The sequence below is a fragment of the Amblyomma maculatum genome, chromosome 3 (assembly GCF_055883805.1).
Source record: "Amblyomma maculatum isolate TAMU_Amacu chromosome 3, ASM5588380v1, whole genome shotgun sequence".
Classification (NCBI taxonomy): domain Eukaryota; kingdom Metazoa; phylum Arthropoda; class Arachnida; order Ixodida; family Ixodidae; genus Amblyomma; species Amblyomma maculatum.
The window spans coordinates 75293929-75319555 of record NC_139346.1 but is presented as its reverse complement, the minus strand read 5'-3'; the positions used below and the strand labels follow the sequence as shown (position 1 = coordinate 75319555).

Genomic DNA, 25627 nt, shown 5'->3' with positions numbered 1-25627 from the left:
CATCATTTAGAAATGCAGATATGTTTTCCTTTTATGATTATTTATGGTGCTCCAATTGCACGGCACATTTCTTGCCGATAATGAGGTGACTGCCGAGTCATAGGCGTGTTGAGATTCTTAACAACAGGTCAACTGTTCGGGAAACCAGAGGCGTCCTCTGGGGACGCAGACACACTTTCTCACCCAACGATGCACATACCTCAGGAACCGAATATAAAATACAAATCAGAAGTCAGAGTGAATTTTCGTTGTTCTTCTCGAAATTAGGTTCTTTTCGGTGACTTGAAGACGTGGCAGATTGCACCACAGGTGCGCCCCGTCCAAGACGGTGATCAGAGACGACGAAATATGGATAACGACACTTCAGAGTTACAAAGAGATTAACTGAAGTTTATATACAAAACTACAATATTTACAGCAAGGTTAGGCAAATTATACATGGATCTGGCTAGCTCGGCCTAGCCGAAGATGTACACATCAAGCCATAGCTCAGAACATCAGACTGGTCTCTCGGGCTTGGTTTTAAGCCCTCCGTGTCCAGCCCACATTTCAGTTGCGTCCAATCGCCACGAACTTCAACATGATTGGTTCGTGGCCACGTGCAACTTCAGCAGTGTGAGTGAAACCCTTTCCCCAGGACGAAAGAAAGAAAAACACAAAATGTCACATGCTGTCCACATTCCACTGTACACCTTGCCGCGTTCTCGCGTCAAGATCATCAAAGCAAATGAGCAGGGTCGTTAGCGGACCGCCACCGTCTCTCGCCCCCGCTCTTCCTAGAACTTGTAAAGTCCGTGACCTCCGGCTTAGCGGCGGCGCGACGAAAAGACGCCCGGTCAATCGGTCCTCCCGCGGACGTCTTCCCTTTTGTTCAACGTTCCCCATCACTCTTCCCCCGGCGCCGAATGTCACCTTTCTGTCTGGACGCGGCGTGTCTATGAACGGACGTTTCAACCGCGACGGCGGTGTCGTGTCGGCTCGTATGAAAAGCATACTGCAGGTATGCACAAAGCAGCTTAACTTCCCCCTCTTGGGACTCGATCGCCTGTCAGCCGCCCAGTGACACTCGTCACTCTAATGGCTTTCCCTGCTTTATCCGGTGATTCTCGGCGCCTTCTCGTCTGCGTGCAGCTAGCACCAATTCATGCTACAAGCAAACCTACCACGAGGTACTGAGTACATAGCCGCTAATCCGGGGGTGCCTAGCGATACCTTACAGTCAGAATCTCATTTGTGTGCCTAATCCTATCGGGATGTACAACATGAATTCGTTTTTCCTGTTTAACGTGTAGAGCGGTGCGTTTTATTTGCTGGGAGACTGAATTAAGTGAATCTTACCGCAACCTTTTAAAATAGTCACGCGAAGAACTTTCGAGTTGACAATAAGATATTTTTTTTTTTTCATTAATTCCACTTCTCCGGCAAACTACGGGTGATGTCAGTGTGTTCGAACCAATCTTCAAGGCTGGCTGGAGTGCTTCGATGACTTACATTTCTGAATGTTGACCGATAAGCATGGCACGGAGTTACGTCAGTGACGTTGACGTTCTCGAACCGAGAAACATGGCCTTAAAGATATGCTGACGAGATATTCATGGGGATATTATATTGCAAAAAAATGCACACAGGTAGTCTTTGTCTGGCAGTGAAATTTAAATGTGCCACATGGGCACTGTAATTTCCTAATAGCTTTTTTTAATTGGTCCTCGTGACCACTCACACCAGACTAGGACGATACCTTACCGCAAATTCCAAGTCACCTGCCCATCGACGTCAACTAAATACCATGGTTATCTCATTGGGCGTCCACGTGACCCGGCCAGGAAGGGGCCCAATGAATTGTGTGCCGTAGCGACCTTTTTTCATTTTTTTTTTCTCGTTGGCCTGTGCTGAGTTGAAAGGGAAGAGAACAAGCAACATTTTCGATCGACAGCATTTCAAACATTAATGAAGCTTGCTTCAATACGTTTGTGATGCCGAGATGGCGCCATAAAAGCTCATATAACTACTAGCTAGACCTCAACTAAACCCTTCAGAAACTAAACCTATGCTAGGTTTACTTGAATTACAGATGTTCCCCAGCAAATAAATTATCATGTTTCCGCTTAGCATATTTGTGGCAAAGATTTGCCGCATTTGGCTGCTTCATTTAAACGACGCTCAAGGCCATGCTGAGCTTAAGCCCTCTGCTGAGACGCTCAAATGCCGTCGAAAATGCACGAAACGCGATTCTTAGATGAGATCAATAACATGGCCCTATGGCATTTAGTGCGCCTACTACCCCTGCCCCTGAGTTTCGCTTTGTCGCTTTTTAGCATGCAAATTTACACTCCAACCCTTAAGTACAATGGATACTAACATAATTACTTCAACGAACCTTGTTCCAGTAGTAGGACACATTCTGTCACACTATAGCGCGAATTTTATTTTTTTTGCCAGGTGATGTTTTAATAGGCTCAAGCTCCCAAGTATTTATAGCTATCTGCAAAACGTCATCGGAATGAATCAATTAAACGCTTTTTAAGGTTATAAATGATGTAAGGACGATGTAAGTTCCGTATTCCGTATTGAGGGGAGTGAGGTCTCTGCGTGTTGCTCTGATGATAAATGAGAACACTGGGTGTCTGCATGACAGCCATTCCCCGTTGTACGTATACCGTATTACCCTGAAGTGCTTCGAAAATACAAGAATTGGTGATTCCCCGCTTCTCTCACAGGACAAACGCAAGAGGAAGACACTGCAGCTTGTCGGCGAGGGCCTCAGCTCGTTGCGATCCTTCGTGGCTGCATTCGGCGACGACACTTGGTATCTGACCAAGGAGTGCAAGCTGGACTCGGCAAAGTTCGACGGTCGGTTCGGGCTAGTCGAGATTGTTGGAACAGACACAGCCGTCGCCAAGGTAAGCATTGAAGGCATCTGGGGGTGATGGTGACGAATCAGTGTTTCAGCCTGTCGTTAACGAAAGCTTGGGGTATACGTTCTCTTTCCAAGGAAGATGTTGTCACAAGGGTCCATAGTGGCACCTTTATCTCCCTTGCTCATTTCACGCCTGTTCTTCGTTTGTTCCCTTATGGCACAGAATGAGGTTGGTATTTCACCGATCTTTTCATTTTAATCAAGTTTTAGTTTCATAACAAAAGGGGCATGTTGGCGCGTTATCGAGGATGTCTTATCTGTGTATTTCAGGGCAATTTGAAAGATTTATTTCTCAGACATAAGTAAAGTTACAGTACAACATTGCTTTTGCATTTTCGTCCTGATGTAGGGGAAAATGTTTTGAAGATATTTCACTAAACGCCAGGCTACTAGCCAAAGCGTGTGTGTCAAAGATCCGCAATTACTGCTGCTGCAGGCCGAAGAGCTTGTTAGCCAGCTGCCCAGACGTCGGGTGCAGGCCGAGGCCACGCAGACCGAGAACCGCTGCCCGATCTGCCTTGAGCCTCAGCGTCCCCCAGGAAAGAAAGAGGCCCCTATGCTGGGACATCGCCTGGAGCTGTGTGGCCACTGGCACTGCGAGTCGTGCCTGATCCTGGCCTTCAAGAGGGCGACCCTTCCTCTGTCGTGCTACGAGAAGGTGCGCTGTAGATACGCAGCGTTCACGTAGGCGGAGCCTGTGGAGTGGTATTAACACGGCAACGTTAAATTTGTTTTTTATGCTATCTTTCTATTGGAGGGCAGTCTTTTATCAGGTGTTCTATAACGCCCTTTGCATGCTAATCCTTGGTTTGCATATTTGTGAACCGCTGTGTGCGTTGTGAGCGAAAAATCGCCAGTATGGCGCTTGCAGGAAGTAGCTGACAGCTGACACGGCCGAGCAATGAGTGGAAGTAGGTTTATCTAACATTGTTTTGCAGGAGCTTCAAACTAGGGTCTCTCGGTTCACATAGGCGATGTAAGAATCACCCTACCAGAACCCTTGCATTCACGTTACACCTAGGCCACTCAGAAACATTCTTATTGTTTGGTTAAAGTCAGGCTTTATACGTATACGGTCTGGTAGCCTAAGCTATCACTTCATACCCTTAATGGCGGAGCTTAAGAGTCCCCCTTATATTTTTTTGGCTGCCCTATATGCAAAACACATAATCGTAGCCTGCCGGTGAATTTTTGCTTTGGTTGTGTGACTGACATAAATTCAAGAAAATGTTGCTAATATGACAAGGCCGCAAAGTTGCATTCGTTTTAAAATGAAATGTACTGTTTCTACCTAAGAACAAGAATTATTAAATTCTGCGTCCAATATGAGTAGACTAAAGGAACTGGGCAGGCTAAAAAAATTCTCAAAAATGGATATTGTACTCACAGACCCCACGCTTCGAAATATTTCATATCACACATACCTGTAAATGTAAGCGTACAATGTATTCCAAGAGAAGCCCACACTAAATTTTAAAGATAGACATTTTTGTGCAGTGATACGACGTTGTAGCATAGTAGCACCGCTGCTGGCGAACAAGAGAAAATCGGTGAACATAAGTAATTTGGTAGCTAGGTAACCAAATTCTTCTGCTTAAATTTCTAACAGGCATGCGCCTTGTAGCAATTAGATATGCAACTGGGCAATAATAATTACCATATATGGTTTCATAATGTCGAGTGCGCGATTACCCATTGCCCTGTAGCCCAACCAGTTTCGGCAACTTCTGCCCCCTTCCGAAATACACACGCCTACGTAGAACTGACACAAAGAGTGACGTGACGCATTTTGATGGGCGTCACCCAGGGAACTTCCCCAGCGCACAATTTTCGAATTGCGCCAGAAATGGCCGAAAGTGGTTGAGCTACATCACAAGGAGCAATTGCATTTTCGAAATTAGAAAAGCTTATATTGTTATCATTAATTACCATCTATGCGCTAACTGCAACTAGGTGTGTATGTCTGTAATGGTTGAAACGTTAATCCCTAGAACTTAGTCAACAAGATTATTAGTTAATGTTATTCACCTGTTTTGTGATTTCCGTCAGCACTCGTATTACTAAGCCGCAAACGTCACCTTGTTACATCAAAATGGCTTAACTGAACAATTTGTGGCAGCGTTCCTCTGAAACTCCTTTATGCTTACATGTTTTGTGCTTGAACAGTGACAAATATTCTTATCATGACCAGACCACTAACTACGATATCTAAAAACGAAAAGTGACATGCGTTCATGATTTTTAGTGCCGTTGACCGCAGCTGGAAAAACGGGTACGTCTCAAGAACTGAACTCGCATAGAAATCTTAGATATCCCAAGCGTGGACCGTGCAATTCGTTAAAGGAAACTCGTTTCGTGGGCCTCTTTACAGTCTGGAATTAGAAAGAGGATTATATTTTAACGCGACAGTCAAAATTCCGGCTTCGGCGGCTGGCGGCCATCTGCCGGCGTTGGCGTAGTGAGCAAACAATCGCGAGCATGGCGCTGGCAGCTGACATGGCCGAGCAATAACTGGGCCCAAGGTTGCCTTACTACGTTTGACCTGAGCTGCAAAATCGGACCTCTCTATTCACATAGGAGGGTTATATTAGAATCAGCCTGCCAGGACCCTGATATTAACGTTGCCCCTACAGGCCACTCAGGCACGTTCGTACGGCTCGGTTAAAGCGAGGTTTTATATGTAGGCTGGTATCCTATACGCTATCACGTCATACACTCAAAAGGCGGAATTGTCCCATATAATTTTAAACGCGCAGCTACTACGGGGCCTTGACGGAGTCACAGCAGGTACAACCGTCACTAATGTAGTAACGCCTAACCTTAACAATGTTTTTCACGCGGTTCGCATTTAACACTATTTCTTCGTTTTTGTCACGAGGAACGCTTGTGCCGGTAAATGGGCAGGTACGCGAGTGCACCATGTGTGGTCTGTATTTCTGGTGAAGATTGTATTTGAGATATACGCGTCCCTTGCTAGCCCATGGATATTTTTTCTTTCTTTTTTTTTACTGCAAATCGAGTGTCAATATTTTGCGCGAGCAGTGTTGTACCGCTCTTCACGAACATAGTCTTTTTAAGAAAGCGTAGATCAAGCTTGTTTTCCTTTCTTTGTTTACACACTGACGTTCACTCTGAATCATTCAGTGTCAACATGTATATCGCCGTCGCTAAACCTTAGCATCACGGCCCCTCCAGGACTGTGCCTCACCGTGGGCCATCGCCGACATCGCCCACGTGACGAACAACGACGCGGAGCTGCTGAGCGAGCTCGCCCGCAGGTCGGTTGAGTGGACTGCCGCAGCAGAGGATGCGGATGGTCGATGGCTGCCCTGCCCGACTCCAGAGTGCCACTTCACCCTGAACGCCAAGGCCAAAGTCGGAGACCAAGGTGTCCGCGTCTTGGGAGATGTGCACATCTGCCCCGGCTGCACAAACGCCGTGTGCTTCCAGTTAGTGTCCTTGGCTCCTTTTTTAATCAAAAGAATCAAAAAATGATTAACCGCTCTCAGTGATGAAGTATTAAGAACCGGCGAGGGAATATTCGAAAATTATAAATGAGAGGAGTATATTACCAGCTGAATATTCTTGTGTGATAACAAGGACGTCTTATATGCAAATCCAAAATCTTAAATGCTAAACTAAGATTATTGCATGCTGATTTAACATCCTAGAGCGCGGGGTAAATACCTTTTCTTATATTCACGGGCGAGGCTAGGTGGCCTGCACGCAGCAGATAACTCGCACTTCAGGCATTACGACACTTATCCACCATTAAAACTACATACAATGACTTAACAGTTGTTGCTATAAAAGACAAAAAACGAGTACTACTCGTTTCTTTTAAAACGAGTGGGCTCAGAAATAGCATGTCCCACTTCTTGGGTTCTCCATTGCCACCTCCGCAACACCAGGCCACCGATAAGGATTTGTTGCCGAGAACAAGGTCCATGGGTCATTTACTGCTTAGTACCATCTATACAGCACTCATTTCGATCAGCTGAGTGGAAGAGGCAAGGAAGTGAAAGCTATCGCTTTGTGAAGCTCTTTTTCACTGCTGATAAGTGCGCTTAGTCAGTCCCATTTACATGGCATACCCAAGTATGGGACAATACCTTCATCGTCTGCTCTTATCTCATTATGCCCTTTATTACTCAATCTCTTTAAAATTAAAGACCCCTGACAGGCCTTCGTTTTGTACGCAATAGGGCAGCAACGCCTTTATTTGATATGAAATTCATTCAATTGAGTTCTTAACACCCGTAGAGCGCAGAATGCTCGAGGAATCTTCGTTGCCGTGTGTAGGAAAATATTTGCCGAGATGGTGATCATTGTTCCTAGTCGCCACGCTGTCATTTCAGTCCTCGTTGACTGTTGCTATGCGAAGCTTCTTCTACCCATCTTTTTGTTAGTCTTTCTTACGTCTAACTTTTCTTACCTTTCAAGAGCATCGACACCAAAGTTTCGTCGATTTTTTTTTTTTTTTTTTTTTTGCTTGTTAATGATAAGTAAGACATAACATTTCATGGATCCCCACGTGGTTCCCGCTATGACCTCTAAATAATTTACAATCGAATTTGATTCACAAGTTCAGTTTCAACTAGCGAGCAATGGCTATGATGTCAAAGTGGACTCTAAGTCAGTGACGGATGAAAAACTGCTATATATTCGTTGCTTCTTCACTGTAGGTGTCACCATTCCTACTTTTGAGGCAGGCTGGTTGTAGTGCTGAGGAGAATCACAAAGAAAAAATACCGATATTGCCACTTTTAACCCCTCACATTACCTAGACAACACTTGACGTCACAGCCATGATTCAGCTGTTGAAGCCGAAACTGATATAGGTGAGAAGAAAAATTTGACGAACGATATTTGCAAAAGTTATTTGTATCTGCAGCAGAAACAATTTAATTAGAAAGTGTTAGCTTTCTCTGTATAAGCACTGCCATTTTTGTATGTAGCAACTAATTTATTGCCCATTTCTTAGCTGAAGATATGCATACAGCATCCATTATTTGTGTACTCCCTTTTACACTATTTACGCCCATTTTTTCTACCCACTCGCCTCTGTAATATTTGTGTGGCCCTGAGGGTAAAATAAATAACATATAAACCGATGGTTGGCGAATAGGCCTTCGCGATTTGTGTAAATCTGTATCTTAGGCATCACTACAAGGCATAAAACACGCAACCAAAAGTTAGGTGTCTATACTCCTTTAAGCCATCCCAGTAGAGCAAAGTAAATTGTGCTTTCTTTCACCTTTCATCTTAGCTAAAATCTTTGTTCAAAATCCTTTGCAGTAATCAAAGCAGAAAGCTGCACTAGTTGGTGTGTCATCATAAATTAAAAAGACTAGTGCATGTAACAATGACGCAGACATAGAAAAACGTGGGAGCAACCTCATTATATTCGCATTAGAAAAAGGAGGCGACCAGAGTAATAAAGGCCTCTAATATCACCGATGAAAACACCTCAAGTTTTCTCATTGCTCTGCGGTGAAGCGACAACCGTGGCAGCACGACCTCCTCCTGTTTATCCCAGGCTGCAAAAGCGCACAGAGTAATAAAGGCCTCTAATATCACCGATGAAAACACCTCAAGTTTTCTCATTGCTCTGCGGTGAAGCGACAACCGTGGCAGCACGACCTCCTCCTGTTTATCCCAGGCTGCAAAAGCGCACAGAGTAATAAAGGCCTCTAATATCACCGATGAAAACACCTCAAGTTTTCTCATTGCTCTGCGGTGAAGCGACAACCGTGGCAGCACGACCCCCTCCTGTTTATCCCAGGCTGCAAAAGCGCACAGAGTAATAAAGGCCTCTAATATCACCGATGAAAACACCTCAAGTTTTCTCATTGCTCTGCGGTGAAGCGACAACCGTGGCAGCACGGCCTCCTCCGGTTTATCCCAGACTGCAAAAGCGCTCAGTACTGTGTCTACTACGATTAAGCTAAGCCAGCCATTGTGAAAAAGCACAGTCTGCCTTAGAGTGCGGCCTTGGCCACTTTTCTGCGGATGGAGACAAAATATTGCTACTGCTGCTACACAAACGCTCACATCGAGGTGGTTGTAGAGTGTAGCAGTCAGCAACTCTCAGACGTTATCAAAACTGCCGAGGCCGCAAACCCCTCAAGTATTACTTAGTACTATTCGCTCTCCCATTAAAGAAAAGGGATTTTTTTACGGGATCCTCTCTTGCTGGGAACTTCAATGCCGCAGAAAATCAAGAGATGGAGTTTGTTTTAATTAGTATCTGTTTATTTTAGCCACCAATGTGGCCTATTCGTAACATACTTTTTTACAGTACATATTTTTTTGTCACGCGAGTATGAGCACCGAGCAAGTGAATCCAAAGCTTTTTAATTTTCAGTTACCAGCTGCCGGCTGCCTAAGCTGTCTTCCCTTCTTCTAAACACGCTTGGTTCGCTCTGTATTCTTAAGGCGTAGTTCACTCATGTCCAAGTCTATTTATGAGTAGTCGAGCGCACTCCACTGCCCCCAAAAACTAAATCTCCGGCTACTCTAATGAACCACAGATGTGACTGATGCCTGAAATTCGTTCATGCAGGTGCCGTTCACTATACCACTATGGAATGTCGTGCGCCGCCTTCAGAGCCTCGATGGCGCCAAAGGACTCCTCCGACAAGGTATGCGAGTTGGTTGGGCAAAGTTCAGGAACGGGATGCGGTACATTCCACCATTTCTATATGTAACAATCGTTTGCGTATCCGTTCTTGCTGCGCCACAGATATCACATTTGCGTGTTCACGTCTACCTGTTTCAAACAATGTGCCAACTAACCTTGCAAAAATCATCAGTGAACGGGCAAAACGCTACCTACAAAAGGGAAACCGAAATGCATTTCTGAGACCTTTCGCTCTTATTGAGCACTTCAGAGTCGCGTTAACAACAGCTTGTTAATGGTGCCTTGGCTGATGGCAGCAACGGTGCAGGAATCGCTGGACGCTTTGAACTCGTCAGTTAACACGTGGCAGGACAGAACGCTCGTGTACAGTAGTTTCCGTGCGCTTTTCAGGATTTCTTGGGGCTGTTTTTTGTTTTCCTCTCTATTTGCACTATTTGGACAAAATAAATTTAATGATTTAGCACGAGAGCTGCCCCTCGAGACGCCATTTGTCCGTTGTGTGATGTTTCAAGCCTGAACTTGAATAGCCTTGACAACCTGACAGCACTTTTTAGATGCGAATCAAACTCATGCTGTGTGCGCTACCCTACCACGTCAGCTAGCGCTGCCGTTCGACAATCTTCGACTTAAAACTAGTGAGCGCAGGTCTGGACCACGAGATTGAAGCAACTAGAAGAATAAGATTGGGTTGGAACGCACATTCTAGGTAATCTCAGATCGTGGATGGTCATTTCCCAGTAATTGCAAAGATATATATATATATATATATATATATATATATATATATATATATATATATATAATTGCTATGACTGAGGGTGGCGCTGGTGAACACTCTCAAGGTTCAGTATACAGACAACATAAATACCCAAGCAAGTAGCAGGGGGGACAGCGGCCGATGTAGCTCAGTTGGAAGAGCACCGGACGCGATATTCGGAGGTCGTGGGTTCGGTTCCCACCATCGGCACGTTATTTTTTCTTCTACTTTGTGTTTAATTATATCTTTCCCCTAAACAGATTACATTACTAATTTCTTTGATTGTCCAAATAAAACATTAAAAAAAAAAGACAAAGTACTATCCCCAACGCTTTCCTTGGCCTCGCCGACTGTTGGCTTCTTTCCTTCATATATATATATATATAATATATGATGCATACCATCTGTACCCTACCGGTAATCCCCCATGGGGAAATATGTGGACGGCAACTCTGATTGAGTTTAAAATGGAGGAAACACACAGAGCTGCGCAAAGGAAAATGATAGGTGTAACGTCAACGAGGCAACAAGCCAGCAGAGTGGCGCCCACAAAAACAAACACAAGTTGCGTTCTAGCGAAACTCAAGAAGAGGAACAGGCATGGACTGGGCACGCAGTGCAAAAGCAAGGTAGCCGATGGTCGCTAAGGGCAACGGACTAGATTCGAACAGAGGAGAAAAGCCTAGCAGAGGGCAGAATGCTAGGTGGGTGAAAGAGATTGGAAGCTGGGCACGGATAAGGTGGTCGTAGCTGGCAAAGCACGAGTGTAACTCAAGAGAAAGAGTAAATGTGTCTGTCGCATTTTTTCTCATAAAGACTACCGCGAGACTGCGGCGGGAAGGCAATACATCAGTCACAAACTAGTGAGCCCTGAACTGAGCAAAACCAATCATAACTAATGGTTTATTCTAACCGAAATGGTCCATCTTCCACAAATACTTTCCTCTGACTAGTATGCAATTAGAGCTGCAGCTTACTACAAATTAAGACCAAACGCTCGCGCGGTAGGTTTATTCAATCGAATATTTGTTTTTTCGTTTCAAGAGTGCCAGTCCACTTTCAATGTTTATTTCGAATAAATATAGCTTTATATAAAATTAGAGTAGAATCTAAACATGCGCGACGTCTGACACAACTCTCTTGACCATGGACAAGGAAGTGGCAGCAACGGCTGTATCGCAACATACTAGGGAGATTGCTCAATTCCCATTCTTACCTACATTGCAGCATCATGTATACAGTTCAAGAGCGGTCATTTCCCTCTGTTTCCCAGCATTACCACTGCCCTTTTTACGCGTACCTGTGTATATTTAACACCACGCTGTTCAGGCGTCCCTGTCTACGTGGCGCACTCCCTTGCTGTTGCCTTGAGTTCTGACCCACATCGGTATATTATGCAATCTAGATTGTGTAGCACAACATAGCTACAGTATCATAAGAAACATGAGAAGAATATTATTCTTTCTAGCCAAATAGAGATCGGTTTTTGGTAACAACTTAAAATACCCCACAGGGTTTCCTCGGGTGTAACACTACATTCTAAAATTCTACACTAAAATTCTACGTTTAACATTCTGAATTCAACATTAGTGTCAGTCTTAATTCATGGGATGTAATCCCTTTGAAACGCTACAACATATCTGTGCGTGCCGGTCGGTTTACACCGACATCACATATCTGTGATGTCGGTGTAAACTGAAGTATCCAAAAAAAGGTCTTAATCAATCCGACGCCTCCACTGCGACGTATTTGGCAGCTCCGCAACCTTTAAATGTACGTATAATACCACACCGTAGTAGAACCCCTACTCAGTGTAAAGTTATCTCAAAAAGCACAATGTTGTAAATTCCGATGAAAAGTAACAATGGAAATATCTGTGTGCTGCCGATGGCGGAAAAACCAAGAAATTATATCTCAGTTCGCAGGCAGCACGCTTCGAATGAACATTTATTCTCCCAAAGACAGGCTTGAATGTCCATAACTGCAGCGCTGAAGATCATGTGTGGTGTCAAATGCCCACCTTCTTAGAGCGGGGATTTTTCTTTCTTTTTTATTCACATTTTTAAGCCTTACTAATTCGTTGTTATTTATTCATACTTTCCTCGCTATTTTTAGGCCCCTGCGCTGATGCAGCTCGATACTTGTACTATTCGCGGCTGAACGACGTAGTTGTCGTAGACTTGGCTCTGTACTGCAGATCTTTACTTTCGAAAACAATGTTAGCTTGCTTAAACCGATACCGAAGGCAGGTCTGTCCAATTACCGCAGTCATAAAAAATTTCTCAGCCCTTTTCTAGCTGTGCTGGAGTTAATTGTCCCGCCGCAAACGACGCATGCACCAGCAAGAAAACTGGATTCAAATCCCTTGCCGCAAGGCATTTCAAACTCGCGGCGCCCGTATTGAAAAGAGCAGGTTACCATATTTTTTGACGTGGACGGCGATGTTGCATAGCCGCTGAGATCCAATCCAAAATCAGTGTGCAAGCATGTTACTTGCAAAATCGGCCGGTGGTGGCGACACCTTTGTTTCATTTTCTTTTCTGGCCTATAAACGTTACGTTTGCAGTGATAGCGATCCTTTTGTGATTACAAGGATGTGCACTGTTCATACAAGCCAACTTTTATTTGCCCTGGATCAGGCACCAAAGGAGGACTGCCAGAAAACATACGCAAAAGGCATCCCTCTGTTCCCTAACAATTCCTGTGGTTTTGTATGTGTTAACAATACTCAGCAAATAAGGGTTTTGAAAAGGCATGATACTAAAATAGCAATTACATTCTCATACTGCGCACCTATAGGATCTATTTATTATACTCCTTGCATCTTATACGATTTTCATTGTTTTATAATGGGTTGCTTTTAGTTGGATGCAGGTTACATTATTTGAAATTTACCCTTTGTAAACTGCTATGTTTCTGGTCATTTTCTTGTGTTGAATAATGTTTAGTAGCAAGTTGTTCACTGCTTTCATTATGGTTCTACCATGTGAATAGTCTCTTGGACCTTGTCAAGCATTTCCTGTAGTTTTTAGCACAAGAGGCTATCCAGTTCTCTTCTGAAAACTAAAGATGAATTGTATTTTTTGTACTGTACTGTACTGTATTGTATTGTATTGTATTGTATTGTATTGTATTGTATTGTATTGTATTGTACTGTATTGTATTGTATTGTATTGGGACCAATCCGAAATCTCCCTTCCCGCAGTCTTGGCTAAAGGGAGACCCCGGCACGTTGGCTGTGTGTCCGGCCTGTGCGGCAAGCCTCGACCAGAGCGCCACAAGCGGTGGAAAGGTGGGCGCGTGCTGGTCGTGCCGCCGTCTCTTCTGCTGGCGTTGCCATCGCGGCTTCCAGGATGATGCCGCCGCGGCCAGAGCCCACCGCACCCAGGAATGCCATGACGCCTCGCGTAGAGGTGACTACACTGGCTACCTCATGTGACCTCACAGCGCTCTTTCACCAAGGGCCATCGTCTCGCGGACAGTGCAGAAGGCCGCAAGTCTGTGCAACCTTCACAGAGCGCAGTACCGATTGCAGAGCTTTTAGGTTACTACGATAGCTCAATGCTGGCGAATTGCCGAAGAACTGTGCTGTAGGTTTTATCAGTCAACGCCACTATTGGATCCTAATGAATCATATATTGGGTCTGACGAACGTGCGCACGCGTGAAATAGTTTCGGATCTTGTTGGGGGCCAAGTCCGACATAATATATATGCTGTTGATTACAACCTCCAACTGCTGAAAGGGGGAACAGTGCAAACGCTGGACAAAATAGAAACGAATAACATAAGCGCTGACTTACAACTGAAGTTTGTTCGGAAGAAGCACATACATTCAGTGGTCGAGAGGGAAGCCGTCAGCTGAATCAACGTCAACGGTGGGGGCCCAAACCCAGACTTCAGTTATAAGTCAGCGCCTGTGTTGTTCGTTCTTCTCTTAATTTTGTTTGTGCTCATCCCCCTTTTAAGCAATGTTACCCCAACTAGCCCGCAATAACAGCCTCGAGAACACTTAATTCCCAACACTCACTGTAAGTTCAGTTCAGCTTCGCACCATCGGACTTGTCTTTTATTTTAATATAAATTTGTACTGCCAAATGCATGAATGGGCTGCATACCAGGAGCGAGCCGCACTTTTCCGCTTTGGTCTTTATGCGCCTCGCGCGCTACTCCTGATGGCGGTTTATTTTGACTCTTTTTAAGGACAATTAGAGACCACTGCAGACGATTGTAGCTCCCAATTATCTACGAAGGCAAGAAGTTTTTTCTTTCAACAAAGAAAAAAAGAACGCTTTTTCTAGACTCATTGCCGAGCAGCGCAGCCCTCTGGTGCGAAGCGGAACTGGGACCGACGCAAATAACAAAGATATCGATCTGCGGCAATAAAGATGGAATCAATGCATGTGTTGACTAGACGATAGCAGGCTGAACATTGGAATATGTTCCAAAGGCCTATTAGATAGCCGTTGAATGCATTTCATGTTTTACAAACATTGAAGGTGGAAAGGAAACACCCATCAACCCTGTAACAAGTGCGTGTGGGTGACTTTCGGCAACAGTCTACCTTAGCGTGTTTGCATCAGCCTATATTCAACTTTCTTAATGGTATAGAGGGAAGGCCAAGCATACGAAACTTAATTTTTCCTAGTGCTCTGCGCCAGTCGCTGAATCAAGTTTCAAACCACTTTGCAAAAAGATTGATCGAAACAGCATTCGGCTAATGAATGCATCAAGCCCCTAATATTTCTTCGATCCAAGCACATTCATAGCAAAGTATTATAGCGGAGAGGAGTTATAGTACGTGGAAAAGGAAAATGCTTTTCCAGGCACTTTGAAAGATAAAGATGTAATGTAATAAAACATATTTCAAGGTTGCGGAGAGATACTGAGAAACATTTCGTGTGACACGCAGCCTTCACGCATCAAGCCCTGAGTTCAACATTTACTAATTATTATCAGTTGACATTGAAGTGAAGACATTAATGCCTTGCCAAAATTTTGTGATAAAATCATTTTCTGCGCGCATGTCAATGAAATAGATTGCTATCTAGTGACGCGCGCTTGTTCTCAGTAAATTAAGGGAGCGTTAGTGAGATAAGCTTCCTTCGTGTTTCGTATGAATACCGTATTTATCAAGGTAAGACGGATATATGTGGTGAGATTTATGAAACTCCCAGAAACATTGTGGTCGGCGACCGCGATCGTAAACAGCTACGTGCGTTTGGCAAGAATCACAATAACAAAGTGCTCGTAATACATGAAACGTAATAGGAAATTATATTTTCCGATACTATTAACAGCAGCGTCCAGATTGATTCTGAAGGAACTGAAAATCTGAATTTTGCGCCTGCAACCTTGCAGGAAATTTGAAGGTAAATCTAGTACGCTATTTATTTGCAACTTTGCTTCCATATGAGATGCGATATGTGCTTTACTAAAATTCTCTGCTTTCGAGCGCTGGCTTTTTGTAACGCTGTCAACGAGCACTCTGCCTCGTATGGAAGAAAACACTCAGTTCGGGTTCGCTTTGTTCCGTAGTGAGGCACCAAGCCCTCGAGCAGTTCGGCTGATATGAAGTCATGGCACATGTGTCTTTCGAAGACTACGGTAGCAGGCGTTGACTTGTATGTTTATATCACAAGAAAAAGCTTGTGGATTCTGAAAGGAGAATTTGTGTGCAGCTACTACAGCAGATATTCTGTTCGTTATCAGTAAACACGCGATAACTGCAGAAGAATGATCGAGAAGTCTGCGGGTACGCGGTCCCGGCTGATGTAAGCAGTCAGGCAGTGGGAATAGCATGAGACGTTGGACGCTTAATGTTCTCTTTGATTCTGTTTGTCTAGTTTGCAAATATGTCACCGTGTTATCGACAGCATAGGAAGTGTCAGAGTTCAATCAGAAAAAGCGCATTCAGATAGGTAGATGCAAAGTGGGTCACAAACGCCTGCACTTGTCACGAACAAGTATATCAGAGGGCAGCTGGTATTGGCATTCTTTTCCGTTACCCTTTCCAGGTAGTCAGCGTATGCGCGAGCGAACACACTTCCCAATTAACCAACACTGTGATGCATGTAGCAAAAACATTTTCCTTTAGGCTCAGATACTGCTAACGGAACTTCATCTGGTTCCTGTGAAGGAAGAAGTGGCTGAAAATTACGGGACTGAAACAATATTGAAACAGGTTTGAAGTTGTGACCTCAAAACACTATTAGTTGCTCCTTATAGCAATCACATGCGTATCCAGAACTGAATTATCAACATACACAAGACTGAGAAAACTACTCGCGAGAAAGGTTAATTTTGGCAGATTTCTGCACTAATGCAATGTGGCATTCACGTGGCTTGTTACGAGTATTCTTTTTATATTTTGTAGCAGCCCAAGAGACAGGCCACTGTCTCAGACGAGGCCGGTATATTTAGGCTATACTTATATAGACACCCATTTGAGCAGAGTAGCAGTCTAACCTCTGAATGCCACAAGAAGCAAGGCCACATGCAACTTGTTAAGTTGGTTGCTTTGTGGTGGTAATTTAGCAATACAATCTTACTGCCATTCCCGTCTTTACTGAGTAAGAAGAATGATTAACCTTTTAGCAATTTCCTGCCCCTCTATCGATGTCGTATTTAGGATGCCTCACTAGTCGCTCTGTAAAACCTCCGAATGTGTCACCGAGCCTGTTTAGCCGGCAGGCATCACCTTCGTTGTGATCGTGCGTGGTAAACATCAGACGTGAGATTATATGTGGAATGAGTCGAACAGTGAGTCGAACAGTCTGCGAGTGCGTACATACGCAACATGCATGAATTAGCAGTATGTCGCCGAAATCGCAAGAGACTAGTTTCAGTGGTGTAGCTACTTTATGGCAGCGTGGATAACACAGCACCATATGGTAGGCTACATTGCGTTCCGTGGTTTATCGACAAATAAATTTTATTTTCTTCAGCGAATCAGTATATTATTGCGATGTTTTCAGTTGCGTCTTTGCAGGGATCTGCAACCATCTCGTGTCTGTTGTGCTCTTGATATATACTCATGGTTGCGGAATCTTTTTGAAATTGTATAAACTCTAGGAATCAAGTGTGGTACTTCATGAGTCAATAACTTCGTCAGCAATGTTTTCTGAAATATAAATCGCTCTTTCTCTTCAGTTTTCCGCGTTTCACGCTTTTGTAAAAAAGCTGGAGAGCTGATGAAGCAGCTGGGGATTGTCTTCTAAAACATGTTTGCCGTGTGACGATTAACAAAGTGTTGTGTAAATGCATGCAAATAAATCTGCCATGCTTGCACTTGTGGGGTGTCGTTATTCAATATTTGGAGCTTTGCAGCTATTCGGCCGTTGCTGTAAGAAAACCTGCCCAATGCAGGTACTTTTTGAATCCGATCTACCGGACACCTCAGGTTGTGTAATCTTATTTTTCTTTGCACAGAACATAATAACGCTAAAATCTCCTGAGATGCTAAGCCATAAGCCGAAATATATGAAAGAAATGCGCTAAAATTTGTATAACTGGGTACTTTGAGCTATAATTCAAAATTGCCATATTAGAATACCTGATTTATTTGACATATCGCCTCTCATTCATATAAACTCCCTGATTAAGGATCATTTCTAGCAGGTTCAATTCCATTTCTTGCTGTTTTTGCTATGTACTATTAGCCATCAAAGAATGTTTTATAATCACCTAAGATTACACTTCGTCTCGGACCATGTTACACGGGCAGGTGGGTAATAAGGCTTCCGCGGATCTAATTTGGTCTCAGCTCGCAGAGGAGTGTTAACAGGCAGGATATAGATCTGTAGGAAGAGCCCATGTCCTGCAGTTGACGTCCTGAAATTGATTAGTAATAACAGAGGACACTAAAGACTCGCTGTGTTTTGAGCGCTCAGTGTTCGTGAAATCTCTAGCAATCTTATCCTCAATCCTGAACAACTTCATGAAATTCTTCTCTTGTAACTTCCTAGACTGCGGAAAAAGCGTACGCGAAATTTTGAGGTGGTAATTCAGATCACAGCGACGGTTTTCTTGTACTTTCATTAAAGCTATTAATGTATACAACATACATTCGTCCACAACTGGAATACGCCTCATCTGTTTGGGACCCCGGTCAAGCAACACTCATACACTCCGTTGAGGCAGTACAAAATCGCTCAGCCCGGTTCATCTTAAATAACTATCAAAGGACAGCGTTACTAATATGAAAGCATACTTACATCTCCCGCTATTATCTACTCGAAGAAAACTATCCCGCCTCTCACTTTTTCACAAAATATACTACCATAACTCCACCTTGCGTTCCTCATGGGTTCAGCCACCATCCTACATTTCGTTTCGCCGTAACCATAGTCAAAAGGTAAACATTCCGCACACAAACACAGTTGCCTATTTTAACTCCTTTCTTCCCCGCACCTGTAATGACTGGAATAACCTCTCTGCATCACTAACAAGTATAACTGAAGAACAAAAATTTAAATCCGCGCTGCAATCTTTCTTTTTTGCCTAGTTTTAAAACTTACTGTATGGTTATTTGCATAAAATCATTGTATACTGTTGCTTATTATATTTTTATATTGTTGTTTTTAACACCTATGCCGTTTTCCTAAATTTCCTAAATTGCACATGTACCTTTTTCTTTTTTATTTGCTTTGTTTTTCAGATTTGTACGCTTTTGTTAACCTTCTGTTTTATATATATATATCCTGTATGCGCCCCTCCCCTCTGTAACGTACAACTGTACCCTGAGGGTATTATAAATAAATAAATAAATAAACTTTCTAGTCAATTCTCTTTCAGCGATTAATTTCTATCAATATAAATTTTTAATTTGCAGCTTCCCTTTGCTTACCTAGGATTCAGTGACTATCCGCTTCCTCCATATGCATGTCATAACGAGAATATCATTTCGATGTCCTACTCCTGCCTGGTCATTAGGCCACAGAGCGAGCTTGGGACGGGGTCATCAAAAACCCCGATGAAGGTAGATCCTGCAACTACCTCACCTCCAAGAAAACGGGCTACGCCGGGCTCCGTCTGGCACGCTACACAGTTTGCACCCCGCACCGTGGGTTGAACTAAAATGCACACATGCGCTCAACACTACACTTCATGCACCGCCTCTGAAGAGGCAAGGAACATCAGCCTAGGTGGCCTTCTGCATTCGATATCGGAGGGGCGATGGGGCTCTTAAATTCAATTACACAAAGAAAATTTGCACACGGATATTTGGGCCGATAGCCAATGAGGCTAGTCAGCGGTCAACCATTACAACCACACTGAAGAAAAACTACATTTGTAGCCTTCCTTCTGTTCCGAGAAAATGGTTCTGCATGTCAGTCTGAAAATTCTAGATTGCCTTATTTCAATTGACAACGCGGTCCAAATTTTGCTCCTGTGAATTCTATTCGTCTTTCTCCGTACTCATTGTGACAAACGGAAAGAATAAAATTGCCATTGCTGGCTTGCATAGTGCTGCGGACAGGAATACTGATGTAAAGAGGTAAGGGGTAGTTGGTATTTATAATAACAAGGGATATTTTGTAAACACGTAAGGTTGTGAACAACGTTATTTCTAGTGCGTCAAAAATGTTAAGTAGGCAATCCCATGATTTTCAATGCGCGTTTTTGTAGTCTCAACAATGATGATAAATACGTTTTGTATGTGGTTCCCCATGACTCACTGCAATAACTGAGATGACTGTGCCATAATGAAAAGTATAGCGATCTAAGAATAGCGCGTCGAATGTGCCACCAAAAAGCAATCATACGCAACCTTTTTACACACAGTGTTCATCTATTCCTTTCAAGACACGTGGCAATCAAACACAAACCCTAAATATTTGAGGGAAATCACACTCCCAATAATATATTTTTCAACACATATATAAAGAACACTTGGATCAATAAACTTTTGTATTGAATGAAAATAACACATTTCTTTTTTTTTTTAAGCTAGATGGTTGTTATGAAACCATGTGGAGATACGTAGGAGTTTATTGTTTATAGCATGCATTTTGCATTGACTTCATGGCTTCAAACAAATACCCTCGTTTTCTTCTTTACGCACATGTGCAAATATGGCATTCATAAAACAGCGGCAATGTCTGTGATTCGAATATAGTTGCCGGTCGTACAAAATATTTAGCATCTTTTTCATCTGCTACTCTCGCAAACAAATCTAGATCCCTAGCGCATGAACGTACTGAAATATCAAGTGTCGAGTCTAACCCTGTAACCGAGAGTTGGTAAGCAAGCTTTAGGGAGGCATAGCCATTGTAATAGTTAAAAGTGACCTCTTAAACCTAAACTAAAACTATATTAGAAGCTATATCAGCCAGCCTATCAAAATACAAAATAATCGTTACCTTTCGTTTAAATTAGGGAGTTTAACCTCCCAAAGCGCGTGGGTCCATGTGATGGTGGTGGTGAAAACTTTTTGATGTGCAGAGAGAGAGTCCGACTCTGAAGACACCGCTACATGGTTAGTGTCCTTAGTCGGCAACATCGCACGATGAGGCGCCGTCTCGCGCCCTTGTGGAAACGTCGCGAAGGGCAGTCTCCCATGCCTCTCAAGTAAGGGTAGGGGAAGGAGAAAGGTGAGGATTTTCAGCACGTACCGCCTCTTGTGATAGATCTAGCAGATCTTTCCATGGTGCGGGCAACGCCCATCACAGATGGCATCAAATTGTTAAGGTACGGCAAGGCAGAGAAGAGTTCTTGTCTGCTGGCGCCGCAGAGGTAGCTCCTGCGCGTTATTCAGCCTCTTGACAGGGACCGGATAGAGACAGTGGCTCTCGCAGTAATAGATTATGGTTTTTTGGAACAGTTCAACTTATGAAATTTTGAACAAGCAATCCCAATACTTCGATAACGCATCGGCGATAGTCTCTGCAAAATACTACAACGATATGTGCGTCGGAAAGCAGGAAACTGCTAATCAAAGCTCTCCCATGGATAGCCAGGTTTCTCACGTTCTACTCTGGCCCGTCGATTCTCGCCAATGACGTCACAAGTGAAGGAGCGTCCACTGGTCCGTCTCTCTAACTGACGAGCGCAGGTTGAGGGTAGGCCACTGTGTTAGCTGTTCGCTGCGCACTTCTCTCGCTCGTTTCTTTGTCGCATGCGCGAAGGCACTGATCCGAAACCGTTAAGTGTGCTGCCCGTTCCTACATGTTTCCTACAAAACCCGCCCCCCCCCCCCCCCCCGCCGACCCGCCAATGCGGAGCTGGAGATTAATTGGAGATTAAGAAAAACTAGCCACCCTGAATACGCAGTGCCTGGTGTCATCGACGGCACCGGTATCATAGAAGAACGTAAACATTATTTTAATTCATAAGGAGACGCTAAGGACCTGAAAAATTAAAGACCAATTAGCGTAATGTCTGTTGCATATAAGGTATTTAATTGCTAATGGAATCTAGAGAATCTTAAACTGCAATCAAGCAAAAGATCAAGCAGGTGTTTGGAAAGGTACTCTACTATCGATCATATCCATACCATCAGCCAGGTGATAGCAAAATGGTCGGAATATAACCAGCCCTTATACATAGCAGTCATCGATTACAATAAAGCATTTGATTCAGTAGAAACCTCGGCGGTCATGCAGGCATTGCAAAATCAGGGTGTAGACGAGCCCTACGTGAAAGTGCTGGAAGATAATATTGGCTGCACAGCAGCCATAGTTCTGCATAAAGAAAGTAACAAAATTCCTTTAAAGAAAGGTGTTATAACACCTATAGGCAAGGAGACACGATCTCCTCATTACTATTAACAGCTTGCTTAGAGGAAGTATTCAAAGACTTGAAATGGGAGCAGTTAGGGGTAAGGGCAGATGAAGAATACCTCAGCCATCTGCGATTTGCTGATGACATTTCCTTGCAAAATAACTCAGGGGATGAACTGCAAAGAATGATTGATGACCTAGACAGGAAAAGTAGAAAGGTAGGCTTGAAAATCATTATGCAGAAGACTAAGGCAATGTTCAACGGCCTCGGGAAGGAAAAGCAGTTTACATTAGGTAGCGAAGCACTGGAAGTAGTAGGCGAATATGTCTACTTACGACAGGTAGTAACCGCAGATCCTGACCATGAAAGGGAAATAAGAATAGTAAGATTGGAATAGAGCGTATTTGGCAAGCACTCGCAGATTATGACTAGCAGCTTACCGGTATCGCTCAAGAGGAAAGTATACAGCAGTTGCATCTTACCTGTACTCACCTATGGGGCTGAAACGTGGAGGCTAACGAAGAGGGTTCTATTTAAGTTGAGGATACCGCAGAGGGCTATGGAACGAAAAATGGTGGGGTAACATTAAGAGATATGAAGCTTGCAAAGTAGATCAGAAAGATAACTCGAGTTACTGACATTGTAGTGGAAGAAGAAATGGGCATGGGCAGGACATGTAGTGCGAATAGAGGATAACCGATGGTCGCTTAGGGTAACAAACTGGATTCCAAGGGAAGGAAAGCGTAGCAGAGGGCGGCACAAAGTTAGGTGGGCAGATGAGGTTAAGAAGTTCTCAGGGGTAAAGTGGATGCAGCTAGCACAGGATCGGTTTATTTGGAGAAATATAGGAGAGGCATTCGCTATGCAGTGGGTAAATCAGGCTGATGATGATGATGATGTGAGACCGCAATCCACGCATACGATGTAACAGTAGGATCCAGAAGGGGTCTACTGGGCAAAACGAAGAAAGTTTCAACTCGCTGCGCAAGACCTTGAAGATTTCGCCCGCTCTAGCGGAATGCAGTGCTCACCAGAGAAGCCACAATACGTAACATTACAGTCTCCCGGGTAAAAACCAGTGGACATGAACATAATCATGAACGGACACCCGATTCCTCAGACGGTCAAAATGAGCATACTAGGCCTGTGGTTGCAAGGAGGCAAGCGCGATTACGCGATCAAATCTCTTACCACTGCGACTAACCAAGTCTCCCGAATGATTACCAAGATAACAGAATAAATGGGATCAAGAAACAAGATGCAATGCATGTAGTGACAGCGCTCGTCATCCCGCGCCTCACCCACGGTCTTCCGTATTATAAAACAACCGAGGCGGAAAGAATAAGATAAACGTTTTGATCAGGAAGGTATATAAACTGGCTCTTGTAATGCCACCATACGCTTATAAAAGAAAGTTTGATGATCTGGGAATGCACTGCGCCTTCGAAGAACCTAGCGAAGCTACGCTCCACCCCCAGATCAGAAAGCTTGGACATCCCATTACATACCGCGGAAACCACGCAAACAGCGCACCAGAAATCAAATGCTCTTTCGTCTTCATACCACTACTCAGAAATATGGACCCAGCCAACCATGACGGCAGAGTAAATGCCACAGCCAAAACTCTTGACCAACACCTGAATAGGAAACATTTTGTGATGTACGTCGACGCAGCGATGTAGAAAGGCAGAGAGGTGACCGCAACCGCGCTCACCTCACTCACGAGGCAAGCCCATGTACGGAAATATACGGACCAAATGCATACGGATGGCGGAGAAGGTGGCAATAGCCTAATCTCGGAAGCAAACCGAAGACAACACAGGTACTGGATAGTCTAGGACTCAAGGCTGCCTGTCGAGCCTTCCAAAACAACAGGATTAGTCGCATAACAAACAAGTTCCTGGCCGCGCGGCCTGACGGAAAGGACACAGATAGGCAACACACGATTGTTCGGGTCCCAGACGCTGGGGTAAAGGGTAACACTAGAGCATATTCCGTCGCCCAATGTGTCAGCTAGCCGGGCAGCGGGGCCATCGGTAGAGCCTTTTACAACAGTAGAAACATGCGAGGAAACAACACGGGCGTATAGGAAAAAGCATAGAAAGAACGCACTTCGACATGACACACTGAGCTGAAAGCAACCACTTAGAAATCTACAACAAAACACATATCTAAACAGAGCCCTGTACAACACATTGCCTACGCGATACAATAGCTAATTTGCGTGGTGCGGGGACACTCGGCTCCATTATACGACACATAAGGATGTAGGGCTAGGCCCATAATGCCTAAATAGTCTTGAGCAGTCCTGTGCAGCCGACCTTCTAGCCGACTCAGACGTGCAGCATCAGCTGATGCTAGTGGAGCGAGCCAGAGCTGCAGTCGAGGCCAACGAACCCTTAGACCAAGAATTGCTAATCATTGCTGCCTCACCCACTCTATCCTAACTCACTACCACTAACCCCCAATTTTCAGGTAATACAGCTTATCAACCAATCAAATATCCAACGAATTTGTATTTTTCGGTGATATGAATGGCACAATATCTGTCTCCCCTTTGTGTATACCTAAACTTCAGTAAAGGCCATTTCGTACCAGCGAGGCGAGATCAATGACATTCGGACCCGGCAAAGCCAAATACAACGTTGCATTTCGAGTAGTAGAGCTTACGTACTAAGAATATTTCGTGAGCAGTGCTTAGTAGGTAGCGTCTATGTCCAGCTTGACGAAAGTCTCAACGCGTGGATAGAGGTGGAAAATAAAGATTAAGTAAACATTAAAACCTTCGAGAAATCTATTTCGTAATTAGCGAACGAGTAGTTGCAGAGAAGAATACGATTGGGATGGAGCGCATTTGGCAAGCACTCGCAGATTATGACTAGCAGCTTACCGGTATCGCTCAAGAGGAAAGTATACAACAGTTGCATCTTGCCTGTACTCACCTATGGGGCTGAAACGTGGAGGCTAACCAAGAGAGTTCTACTTAAGTTGAGGACAACCCAGAGGGCTATGGAACGAATAATGGTAGGGGTAACATTAAGAGATAGAAAGCGTGCAGAGTGGGTCAGAGAAATAACTCAAGTTACCGACATTCTAGTGGAAATTAAGAAGAAGAAATGGACATGGGCAGGACATGTAGTGCGAAGAGAGGATAACCGATGGTCGCTGAGGGTAACAAACTGGATTCAAAGGGAAGGAAAGCGTAGCAGGGGGCGGCAGAAAGTTAGGTGGGCGGATGAGATTAAGAAGTTCGCAGGGGTCAAGTGGATGCAGCTAGCACAGAACCGGGTTAAGTGGAGAAATATGGGAGAGGCCTTCGCCCTGCAGTGGGTATAATCAGGCTGATGATGATGATGAGTTGCAGAGACAGTTCCAGCAGAAAGTAGGCGAAGGCAAGGGAAATAGGAGGGCCGCTTGCGCTTCATTTCCAGGGTTGGCGCTCTGAAACTAAACTATATAAACCCCACTTCGTGTGCGGTGTCACAAAGAAATTCAAACGAATAGTCACATTGTTTAATTGAAGCAACAATACTAGAATGAATTGACAAATTCAGAGGTGGCCACGTCCGATGTTGGAATATTGGGACC

At 44.1% G+C, this 25627-nt stretch overlaps 1 protein-coding gene across 10 annotated transcripts in view; it reads left to right on the top strand.

The window, feature by feature from the left end:
• Nucleotides 1–17605, top strand: part of LOC146195003 (uncharacterized) — an 82863-nt gene extending 65258 nt beyond the window's left edge. For all 10 annotated transcript variants that reach the window (XM_084597608.1, XM_084597614.1, XM_084597609.1 and 7 more), the window contains 5 exons: nucleotides 2718–2900; nucleotides 3354–3575; nucleotides 6113–6366; nucleotides 9483–9561; nucleotides 13523–17605. In XM_084597608.1, the coding sequence (XP_084453734.1) occupies nucleotides 2718–2900; nucleotides 3354–3575; nucleotides 6113–6366; nucleotides 9483–9561; nucleotides 13523–13756 (972 nt within the window). In that variant the 3' untranslated portion in view covers nucleotides 13757–17605. The remainder of the gene's footprint in view (nucleotides 1–2717; nucleotides 2901–3353; nucleotides 3576–6112; nucleotides 6367–9482; nucleotides 9562–13522) is intronic.
• Nucleotides 17606–25627: the final 8022 nt, after the last annotated feature.